General features: G+C 48.8%; 1 protein-coding gene across 9 annotated transcripts in view; it reads right to left on the bottom strand.

Annotated features, from left to right (window-relative positions):
• Window positions 1–12,177, bottom strand: part of ZFAND6 (zinc finger AN1-type containing 6) — a 74,551-nt gene that overhangs the window by 4,966 nt on the left and 57,408 nt on the right. For 7 of the 9 annotated variants that reach the window (XM_042987893.1, XM_042987894.1, XM_042987895.1 and 4 more), the window contains 4 exons: window positions 8,079–8,249; window positions 6,302–6,410; window positions 5,471–5,571; window positions 4,836–4,946 (listed from right to left, as the gene is read on the bottom strand). In XM_042987893.1, coding sequence (XP_042843827.1) covers window positions 4,836–4,946; window positions 5,471–5,571; window positions 6,302–6,410; window positions 8,079–8,232 — 475 coding nt within the window. In that variant the 5' untranslated portion in view covers window positions 8,233–8,249. Of the gene's footprint in view, window positions 1–3,816; window positions 4,025–4,835; window positions 4,947–5,470; window positions 5,572–6,301; window positions 6,411–8,078; window positions 8,250–12,177 lie in introns of those variants that run through there. The other 2 variants (XM_042987888.1, XM_042987889.1) reach the window with 2 other exon arrangements.

Raw genomic sequence — 12,177 nt, 5'->3', positions numbered from 1 at the left:
TGTCGTTTACTTGTTGTATCCCCAGCCCCCGGAACAGTATCAGATAACGTCCCTCTATGTGTAAAGGGCTCAAAAATAGTTTAACTTGCAGTCCAAAAAGAATGTATCTATTGTCTTTGAAATCTGTAAGCCGTAATATCTAACCTGTTCTCCCAAGAAACCGTGATATTCAAATAAACAGGGGCGCCTGGGTGGCGCAGTCGGTTAAGCGTCCGACTTCAGCCAGGTCACGATCTCGCGGTCTGTGAGTTCGAGCCCCGCGTCAGGCTCTGGGCTGATGGCTCGGAGCCTGGAGCCTGTTTCCGATTCTGTGTCTCCCTCTCTCTCTGCCCCTCCCCCGTTCATGCTCTGTTTCTCTCTGTCCGAAAAATAAATAAAAAACGTTGAAAAAAAAATTTTTTAAAAAAACAAATAAACATATAAACAATGCTTTAGTGGCAGTAACAGCACTACCACAAGAAAACATTTTTTAACAAGACCGTTTTAATTACCGAGGCACAAACTCTGGTATGTGGAAACAGAGACGTGAAAATGCACTCGCCTGCCACACACACGAATGCTGTTGCACGGAAGCGTCTCAAGAAGACGTTTCACGGTACGGACCCTGAAGGTCCATCTACAGCAAACGCACAGCCTGTAGAGCTAAGAGTCCACAAGGAATCTAAGAGCTCAGGAGCTGGGGCGAGCATCTGACGCTGATCACTGTCCACTAGATCCCCAGGGGACGAAGGTGACCTTAGCTTACCTCAAACTAGTGGTCGGCAGCTAGAGTTGAAACATTTCACAAATCAATTCGTGGGCAAGAGGATACAGTGTTTGGCGTAAGTCTACGATTCCCAGAGATTCTGCTTCCTTACTTTCTATGAGACTTACGACCAAAGCATGCCTGATCAAACTCATGATTACGTAAAAGGAAACAATCCAGTCTGTTAAAAGGGCCGTACTCATATTGAACCTGAAGCCAAAATAGGAAGTCTGCTCGGAACCGGGCAGTTTTTCGCAATCTGAAATGAGCACCGAAGACAAGAGGGCACCTGCTCATTAAGGGTTAGCGACCGGCAGCTGCCTGCGTCGTATCTGCACGACCGAAGGTCTACTCGGGCCGCCTGTGCGATGGCATTAAGGCTGTGGAATCAACTTCATTTTTAACGGGAATCTCAACTAGACAAAGTCGATTGGCCAGTGACTTCAAGATGCTTCAAAACCACAGGGCAGGGGCGCCCGGGGGGCTCAGTGGGTTACGCGTCCCACTCCTGATTTCGGCTCGAGTCAAGACCTCACGGTTTGTGGGAGTGAGCCCGGCATCAGGCTCTGTGCTGACAGCACGGAGCCTGCTCGGGGTTCCCTCTCTCGCCCTCTCTCCCTGTCTCTGCTCCTCCCCCTCATTCACACTCATTTTCTCACTCTCAACATAAATAAACTTAAAAAACATTTTAAAAAGCACAGGGCAGGTAAAATTATCGTTCAACTACCCACATGGATGATCACATTCAAGAGAAACATGTATTACGGTTCTAACTCCTCCATATCCTCAACACGTGGACCATCTGTGTATCTTCTCTGGAGAAACGTCTATTCAAATCCTCTCCTTTGCCCTTTAAAAGACTGGTCTTTCTATTGTTGAATGATGGCACCTCTTTACACATTCCTATCAGATACAGGATTCACAAATATTCTTAACCATTTTCTGGATTGCCTTTTCGCGCTCCCGACGGCGCTCCACGAAGCACCCGGGTCCTGACTCTGCTGTAGGTCAATGCGCCCGTTTTCCTCTGGTCCCTTGTGCTCTAGGCGTCCCGTCCAAGGAGGCACTGCCTCACCCGAGGCCATGAGGAGTTATGCCTGTTTTCCAGTTTCAGCTCCTACCATTTGGGTCTTTGATGTGTTTTGGGGCAAACGTCTGTAAAAGGGGAAGGAGAGGTCTCATTCTTTCCAGTGTCTCAGCACCACCTGCTGAAGCCCAGGCTTCGCCTACTGGATGGTCTCGGCTCCCTGCGGAAAATGAGCTGCCCGCGAACCGCGGGGTGTATCTCCGGACGCCCGGTGTCACTCCAGGGCCCGACGGTAGTGTCCTCTCGCCTGTCCCGCGGTCTTGGGGCTGCAGCAGGTGGTACGCTTTGAACCCTCCTCTACTTTTTCCAGGACCGTTCGGCTATTCTCGCCCACCCTCTCCAGTCAGAAGAGATCTTTGAGTTTTAAGCGGCGTCACACAGAGTAAGACTGTGCGGTTAGCCCGTTATCCTGTGGGCTTGGGGCACCTCTCCTCTACGACACAAATATGGCTCAGAGAAGTGGGGTGTCGGGTCCACACGCTGTAGTAGAACCTCGGACCCCAATGCCGCTTCTTTTGGGGAAGATCCAGCATCTGAGAGACTCAGGTGAACTGAAGGGGGGGAGGCAATGCTGTGCCGTCAGACAATCAAGTAGGATGGTTTCCTACTTTCCAGGGAAAGTGCACCAAAACGCTTAAAAGAATTTTTGAAGCTACCTTTTGTGAACTGAAAATCCGACATTCCTAAGTTAGAGACCACGCGTGTGTGGTATCGCCAATCGTTAAAGTAAAAAGAATAATGAAATGAGAAATGTGCTGTAATACGCTAAATACTCATTTAAACGCGAGAAAAATTCTTCAGAGCCACGGGGACAAAATGAAAGCGTACTGCCCACCTGGTGGCAACAAATCGTAATTATCAGCAGAATACCTACAGAGAACAAAGCTGTCTCAAGAACCCTAATCTGAAAACTCCAATGAAGAATGTTAGGAGGGGCGCCTGGGGGGCTCAGTCGGTCGAGCGTCCGACTTCGGCTCAGGTCATGATCTCACGGTACGTGGGTTCGAGCCCCGCATCGGGCTCTGTGCTGACGGCTCAGAGCCTGCTTCAGATTCTGTGTCTCCCTCTCTCTCTGCCCCTCCCCCACTCGCACTCGGTCTCTCTCTCTCTCAAAAATAAACAAAAAAACATCAGGAAAGCCTGGCTTGGGTACACAGCTGCTACTCACGTACCCTCTTCCATCTGGGATTTTCTTCCCATCTAGATAAATTTCCCTGAGGGACACAGAGGGAGTAGACACTTGGCAGGTCACCAAAGCAGAGGAGCCTGCCCTGGCAACGGAGGGCTGCCCCTGGTGACAGGAAGCCACGTCCACCTCCTAATCTAGGAAGCACCACGGCCGTGGGCACAACTCTGGCCCGGAGTCCAGCTCAGACACCGTAGGGCTGGAGTCCAAGACTTCTTCTCTGCGAGTTTTCGTCCATCCACTAAATAGACGGAGAAAAGCGTTCTCTGCATTTACTCCTACCACCAGGGAAAACACAAGTACCTCGGTGTTAGGAGTGTGCGTGTACACATGCACGCACGCGTGCTCACGCACGCCTGGCCCCGCTCTCTGCGAGTCTGCTTCATGCCCCTTCACTTTTACGAAAAACCTACGTTAGGACCTGTTTTTGCTAACCAGTAGATACCCAAAGAGAATTTCCGTGTTTATGAAATGGCAATTGCTTCTTTATCCCGTTTTGGTTTACAAAAAGCTTGACAGAAACGCTCTACTTTTGGACAGTGGGGGACACCTGCACTCGGGTACACGTTTCTCATAAAAGAAGACAGTCTTAATTCAACGGGGTGGGCAAGACGTTTTTAAAATACTGAAAACGAATCCTCTTAAACTCAAATGAAAACTTACACCTGGTTCCTCAGAGATCCTGCAATGCTAAGGTAACGAATGCTGAGTTTTTAAAAGGTACTTAGAAGCTGCTACTGGCTTAACCTCCAAGGTCACTGAAATCGTACGTGAAAAAAGGAGTCTACAGATTTTCAACACGCCTTACGATTTCTCCTAATGTGGCTTCAAGGCCACCTTTGGTACTCTTGTTGCCAGGGCCACTCAGTGCAGAAAGCCACGCCGTCCTCCACACACGCATGGTGTACGTTCACCACCCTGTCTTCATCCTCGGTGGCCGTGGACACCAACTGCTGCCACGTCTGCCCGCAGCACCCATTTCGCTCACAGTCTACAATACGTGCCACTGCGAGACAGAACATAAGCGAGGTCAGCAGCCTGTGTTCATTTTTCCTTCCTGCGCTCTCAGCAACCCTTGCTTCTCCAAACTCTCTAGTGGTCGGCACCTGGGGGCTGCAATAACCCAGGGCCCAGATGACTTCTCCCTCTGCTGAGTCGTTATCCGACTTGCTCCCCTAATCTCAGCCTCTCACTTTTCAAAGTGTGCCAAGGACTTCCAAGTCTCAGACGTGACACCGATCACACATTTAAAGACCAACGCTCGACCTACAACCTCCAGCCGAGCTCTTCGGTTCTGAAACGGGATCACGCCCCGCACACACCTGGTCTGGCCGTGCCACCTCTCCCGGCGCCGGTCTGAAGCAGCCCGCCACCGCCACCGCCACCGTCGCGGAACCGAAAGCTTTACCGCCCTGCTCCTATTCCCCGCATCTCATGCGTAACTAAATCTCAGGGATTCTTCTCTCTCTGCTTTGAAACCATCCTCATCTGTGCCCTTCCTTAAGTTTTTCTATTTAACCAAGAAATAAAAGTTATTTATACTTATAATGCTTCTGTTGGCCAAATAGTACATATCCTTGCTATAGCGAAATCCACGATGGGCAAAATTATGCCAACATTTATTGGGCATAAACTCAGAGCGAGAGAAATTAGCCAGCTCAACTACATCTGAACTAGAGAGCTTAAACTAACACCGCCAGAAGTTTCTCTCGCTGTCACGTGAGCACGACGTCCCGTGGAGGGGGTCGCTGTCAGGGCAGCCTGTCTCTCTGAGCCGTGCCGGAGGCAGAGGGGCACAATGGTCACCCTGGGCTCACCTTTCCCGAGCGTCCTCCTTCTGTAAAGCCATCGTCCCCATGCTGGTGGAACAGAACCCATCCAGCGCAGTCTGCTCCCAGCCTCCTGAGCGTCTCCCCTGCGACCGCTGCCTACAGAGAAAGCCCTCCCAGATCACCGTGGCCCACACAAGGGGGGCGTGCGGAGCGCGGGCAAGGACACGAGGCACTGAGCAAGACGCCGCAGTGGGTCGCCGACGGGACAGGGCCTACTGCCGGTCAAATTCAATGGTCTGCTCGACGGCCCAGGTCAGAAACAAGAGATCCCCGGGTACTCGGAGGGGAACTAGTATTTGGGTTAAACTGGTAAGAATAAGAGTAAGAGAGGACAGGAGAATATAATCCCACTACTCACTCACTCACAACTCTCAACTGAACACATTTACGGCTTTCGACTTTATACTGATGACGTAATTACACAGAAGTGGGAAATGGCTCCCAACAGTTCAGTCAATTAAATACCTGGAGACCTAGAACGTTCTGCTCATAAAGAAAAGAAACAGCAAACTATATATTTGAGGCTGGCAATTTAAAGACAGCGGCACCTCGGACAGGCCCGGCCTGTAACAGCCAGCTGTCGGGTAAAGGACCGAACCCGCGCGAGCCCACGTGCAAACCTTGCAGGTCTTCCGTGTCAGGGATTGCTTTGTCCACAGACGTACTGTCCACTTGGGAAGATGCTACAGATTCGGATAAAAGCGACTGATTTGATACAGGGCTAGAAAAGCAAAAATATTGAGATTTTAAAAGTGATTTCCAGGCATGAATAGTACCTAAAATGATGTAGTAAGTATGCGTCCAACATATCTAAGCAGTCGTCACAGCAAGAACACACACAGAGATCCTTCTTTATAACTTGTGCATTTAGCACAGAGACCATGAAACTGGAGACCAGTCTGGCCTGGAGTTCACGGCTTCAGAACTCAGAGCAGCGGCAAGCGCCCTCCATGCACAAAGGCACCCCACGGAAACCAGCGCGGTGGTCATGACCGGCTCCGGGGGCCCTGATGCCGCAGTGGGAAGGGCACCGGGCGTCTCCGATCATGAAGCGGAGAAAGAACTAGAGGGTGGAAACCCGGTCCCCGCTTCCTATCAGCAGAGTGAGGACGACGCCAGTAGGTCTGTGCTCCCAGAGCGAGAAGGGAAAGCCGCCCTGCGCACAGTGGGGCCGCGGGGGGGCAGGACTGGGCGCCTGAATTCACAAGGATGTCGGGGGCGGGACATGGGATGAGCAGAAGCGAAGGAAAAGCCGTCTGAAAAAGAAATGCAAACTGAGAAGACACCTTCCCCACTGCTTCCCAAGGTAAACGTGACTTTCTAACTGCTGTTCTCAGGCCAGCTAACCCCGAAGTCCTGACCCAGTCCTCCCACGGAGACCCGAGCACGTAGAGAGGATACGCTTTGCTCCTCGGCAGCTTTCCCAGCACCGTGCAGACACAGAGTCTTACCTGGGCTGCACGGATGCAGATGTGGAGTCTAGGGGTGACTGCGCGTCAGGGACGCTGCCGTCCGCGCACTGGACCGGGAAAGACTCGGACAGGGTGCCGACAGAAGCCGCTGCAACAGAAACGCGCTTGGTGTCAGTGACCCTGCACTCTGGGCGTCTCCACACCTTCCCTGAGAAACCACCACCCATCTTCCGCAAAACAGCTAGAAATCTTGTTTTACTGAGTATAGAGTATGCTGGTTCGTTGCTTTCCGTTAAAAATGTTTCAGTAATATACCAATTGGAAAAAAGTTAATTTCAACCAAGAAAAAAACCATATACAAACTGTATATATTAATAAACTACACTCCCGTTTCTCAGGACTCCGTGTCACTTGGATCCTTTAATCCACAAACTCTTCCAAGCACTGCTGTATACGTGGAGGGATTTAGAATCAAAGCTGCAGCAGTTAAAGTGGATAGAAGTCCAGAACTAAAATCTGTGCTCAGCACATGAGGCTACATTTTCCCCCCGTTCTTTTTTTTTTTTTTAATTTTAATGTTTACTTATTTTCGGGAGAGAGAGAGAAAAAGCACAAGTGGGAGAGGGGCAGAGAGACAGGGAGACACAAAATCTGAAACAGGCTCCAGGCTCCGAGCCATCAGCACAGAGCCCGACGCGGGGCTCGAACTCACGAACCGCGAGATCATGACCTGAGCCGAAGTCGGCCGCCTAACCGACTGAGCCACCCAGGTGCCCCTCCCACGGTTCTTCATAAAGCAGAAATGTAGATGACAATTTCATGTTAAAAACAATTTCTGGGGCACCAGGATGGCTCAGTGGGTTGACCGTCCGACTCAATCTCGGTCGGCTCGGGTCATGATCTCATGCATCGTGAGGTTGAGCCCTGTGTCCAACTGTGCGCTGACAGTGCAGAGCCTGCTTCAGACACTCTCTCTCTCTCTCTCTCTCTCTAACAAAAACAAAAAAACCCCAACAATCTATATTCATTTGGTCTTAGCCTTGAAAAAATTTAGAGAAATTTTGTTTACATGCTTCCAGCTCTTGGCTTGAACACGAAACGATGATGAGAAAGACCCCCTACAAAACTGTGAACGAAGTAACTGCCTGCACCTCCGTTAACCACAAAAGCCCACACTCAGGCACCGATCCATACAGCCACCCAGATGACACTATCAACACCCCACCTCCGCAAAGCTCACACTCAGAGTCCTCCCCATCCTTCTGGTAACTACGGACACACACACACCCCCCCACACCCCGGAAGAGTCCACGGGCACGGAGGGTGACGCACAAGCACGGTGAGCCAGTGCCGAGCGCCCCGGGTCCCGGCCCCGCGGCTGCCCCTCTGCTTCCTGACGGTGGCGGGCTCTCTCAAGTCAGCCGTGGCCTCCTCGAACCCACTCTCTCCTTCTACAGCCATCTCGGCTTCAACGGTCATCCCAGATAAAATAACCCGGGTCCTCATAACCCTCACTCCCTTACGTCTTACTTACCTGGACGCATACGTGTACGCGAAGAAGGATGCCTGCATTCTAGCTAAGATAACAGAGCAAGTAAGTAAGAGCAAGCGCGGCAAGTAAGGCTGAACGGATTTATACTAGTTACTTTCGATGGGTGAGGACACCGGTGATGATGACAACACAGAAAGAGGAATTTTCCTGGTCCGAACGCAGGGACGGAGGTGCAGTGTGAGAGCAGAAACGCTATCACGTACGTCGCGCTCTCCCAACGTATCTCGATTATGAACACTGCTGCGTGTGAACAGGATTACTTACCAGGTGGGCTGATTCTACCATTACTACTATTCTGTCTCTGGAGATGTTCTTTATAGCACACTGAACACATGCCATTTGTGCGAGGGTTTCCATAAAATCCGCAGCCAGTAGAACAAAGCATAGGCACTTGGCTGTGATTAGTTTCTTGAGCCATGTTTCTCTGTTGCACACCTGAAATGTACACAGAATTCGTAAGGAACGCAGACGCACACTGCAGTCGTATATTATCCAAATCTGCTTTATATGATAAAAAAAAACCCACATATACTCCCCCCTAAATCTTTCCGTACACCTGTCCCAAGACCTAGGGCTAAGTTAGGAAAAAAAGTAAAGACGAGAACGATACGAACAACTTTTATCTCCAGCCCTCTACACAAGAAGGTCCGTACTGGCTCAGAAACAGTAAAGAACTCTTGGGCACGGTATCTGTTCTGAAGACTCCACACCATCGGAACGTTAATGAAAACCCTTGAGGACTAGTTCAGTTAGACTCCCAATAAGAAATACACATTACACGTTTTGCCTCATGTTATACTATTAATTTCTAAGCATTTACACCTTTGCTCAAAGTTTATGTTTTAACTCGTATAATTTATTCTGTCTGAAAAGCACTTTACAGAATGCCAGTGCTGGTGAAGGTAGGAAGAAACGGGCAGAGTGCTGCTGATGGGAGGAGCCCGCTCAATCTTTCTGGCAAACAACTGAGCGATTCACGGGCAGGAGCTTAAACCGCGCCCTCCGAAACAGTCACTCTCCTACAGGGTCTTTGACAGAATAACTGGGGCACGATCAGAAAAAAGACCAAGGAGTAACCTATGAGGGATGTGCTTCGCAGCACATTTGTAACGTTGATAAACTTGAAATAAATGCCCAATATCAGAATGAGTTTTTTTCAAAAGTTCTGTGTCATTAAGACATTTTAGAATACTTTTTGATGGAGGAGAATGCTGGGAACAAGCGAAAAGGCACAATATGAAATGCATATATGGTTTGTTGCCAATTAGGACAAATCCATTAATCACTGAGGAGGACAGGAAAGAATGCATCCAAGGACGGCAAGGCTAACGGTGTTTTCGGATTCGTACATTTTTTGAACTTTTAAAATCCTCTTAAATGAAGGTACAACTTGCCTAACTGGGGCAAAATACACATACGTTTTTAAGTATTTTAGATGAAAAACTACCAGGACGGAGGGCCTGTCTGGAGCACACGAGAAGGAGTCATCAATCACAGCAGACGCAAGGCCCCAGGCGCCCTTCTCCCAGACGGCAGGAATAGGGGATTCCTGGCACGAAGAGCATGACAGAAGGTAGTAACGGGCTATTAAAAAAAAGAAAAAACTCTCCCAAATGACCGAAGGTTACTCCAAAGTGGATGTGTTTAAAGACGAGTCTGTGCCAAGACCCTGAGGGATAAGAACTACCAGAGGAGGACAAGGCTCTGTCACTAACCTTGACTGATTCCTCCTCCACACATTCAATGTTTACCATTAACAGATTTTTTCTGCCCCTAAATTGTTCGAAAAGACTGTTGGGGCGGGAGGTGGGGAGCGAGGGGTGGGCGCGCTTAATGCAAACTTCACAGCCAAGAGCAGTAAGGCATATGACAGGAGTACAGAACAAAGTAGCAGGTTTAGCGTTTGTCTTTAAAAAGAACTGTCGCAAAACCACCGAGGCCATTTAGAAGGTAAGCCTGGGAATACAATTTGGGATTCTGGCAAACACCCTTCTGACTCACTTCAGAATCCAATCTTGGCCGTTCTGCTCTCTGTATAGCCTACTCTGGGTACTTCTATAAGTACACATACCAAACTTAAAAATACATAGCAAAGACGGGATAGAAAGATATGCCGAAGATGGGCCAGGTCAAACATTTTGAGATTTTTGGCCTGTGTTCCCGAGGGACAGTGTGTTTGTCCGGTTTCGGTATCAGGGTAACCGCTCAGGATCACGTATGTGGCTCGTAAGCATGGAGCTCGGGCTCAATACATGTGTCCGGCTCGAAGTCCTTGCTCCAAGTCAGTGGTTCTCAAAGCGTGCTTCCACGGAGCCCTAGGGAGGTCAAAACCATTTCCACGCCAACGCTAGGGAGTTACGTGCCCTCTCCTCCGGTCACTGGGGACACACGCTCCCACAACGGCTCTCACAGCCCCACGATCGACGGGCACGCCTAGAGGCTGAACACGTGTCTCATTGGGACTTCGTGGGCCGAGCGGGGAAGCACGTGGAAAGCGACCGCAGAAGCACCAAGGCCGCCCAGTCCCTGCTCCTGGGGGAGGGTTTTACTTCAAGGCCCGGCCGACAAAATCTGGTTATTCCGACCTGAGTTCACGGCAGACATTTTCCCCAAGATGGACAACGTGCGTCTGCGCCTGTCACTTCAAGGGCGAACACCCATCGCCCGTTCCAAGGGAGAGACCAAGGAACGCTCAAATAACGGGACAGGAAGAGTTTATATACAGTTGGGAGATTTTACAACGCAATTAACCCTTTAAGAAACTACAACTTATCAAGTTTGGGTATAATATCAAAAAAGAAAGCAACCTCTATTATCTGAAAAGGTTATTAAAACACTCCTTCCTTCTCCAACGACTTACCTGTAGGATCCCAGTTTTTCTTTCTAACACTGTAACAGAGGCAGCTAGGAGAATCTTGCTGTTTGCTATTAAGCCTGACCTTAGAGAGAATTTGCAAAAATGTCTAGCGAGGCCACTCTTCTCACTAAACCTTTCTGGTGGTGATGGCGGGGGAGGGAATGGATGGATGTTTTTAACAAAATATTTTTTAAAATTAATTACTTTGCAACTTTTCTCAGCTTTGATTTGTAACATGATAAATACCGCCAGAGAGAACACACATAAACAACACACATAAACAGAAGTTCTTCAGGGTACTCAGTACTTTTAGAGAATATAAAAGCCCTAGAACCAAAACTTTCAAGAATTCACTGCTGTCAACCATGCATTCCTGCTGTAGGCAGTATCACCTCAAGGGGACAAACATTGATTCTTTGGGGGAAAGAAGGAGACAAAAAAACCTTACTCTCTATGTCGGAAACACAGATATACATGTACACATAAACAGAGATACAGTGTACCTATGGAATTAAAATTTTATGGAGATAGGAGGTCAATTAGGAAAGAACTATTTAAAAAAGGCTTTTGTGGGGTTGCCTGGGCTCAGTCGGTTAAATGTCTGACTCTTGATTTTGGCTCAGGTCATAATCCCACGGTTTTGTGAGATCAAGTTCCGCCACTGGGCTCTGCACTGACAGCACAGAGCCTGTTTAGGATTCTCTCTCTCCTTCCTCCTGCTCCCAATCTGTCTCTCTCAAATGAGTGAATGAATGAATGAATTAAAAAATAAATAAATAAAAAGGCTTTTGTGGGGGAGGAAGTAAAAAGACATTGAGAAACACTGTTCTAGATCACAACTACCCTACCCTGTGTTGCCTATTGAGGACATTAAAACGCTATTTATAAGGTGGGGATTAGAAGGACTTTCCCCAAGGGCACACACCAACCTTTCAGCATCTGGGTGGCAACCACGAGCACGCAGAAAAGGGAAAATATTCATTCCATTTCTTTAAAAACTTAAGTGAATAGGGGCGCCTGGGTGGCTCAGTCGGTTAAGCGTCCGACTTCAGCTCAGGTCATGATCACAGCCCATGAGTTCGAGCCCTGTGTCAGGCTCTGTGCTACAGCTCAGAGCCTGGAGCCTGCTTTGGATTCTGTGTCTCCCTCTCTCTCTGCCCCTCCTCTGCTCATGCTCAGTCTCTCTCTGTCTCAAAAATTAAAAAACAAAGAAACATAAAAAATTAAAAACTTAAGTGAATAGTCACAGATTAGAATATGACCATCAAGTTTTTATTCACAATTGCCTCTGAACAATAAATACCAAAAACATGGAACACCAGCAATTTCCCCAAAATGCCCACACAGCACCCAGTTAACAATGATTTTCCGAAGCTGAGCTTTCTTATTTAAAAAACAAAAAAAGAACCTATTATCTTGGCAGATAAAAAGCACAAAAGATTTCACAGGCTATTTGAAAAGAAGAAAAGGAGGGGCGCCAGGGTGGCTCCGTGGGTTAAGCGTCCG

The sequence above is a fragment of the Panthera tigris genome, chromosome B3 (genome assembly GCF_018350195.1).
Source record: "Panthera tigris isolate Pti1 chromosome B3, P.tigris_Pti1_mat1.1, whole genome shotgun sequence".
In the NCBI taxonomy this organism is placed as follows: Eukaryota; Metazoa; Chordata; class Mammalia; order Carnivora; family Felidae; genus Panthera; species Panthera tigris.
Note: the sequence above shows the minus strand (reverse complement) of the source record. Positions and strands in the feature narration are given on the sequence as shown.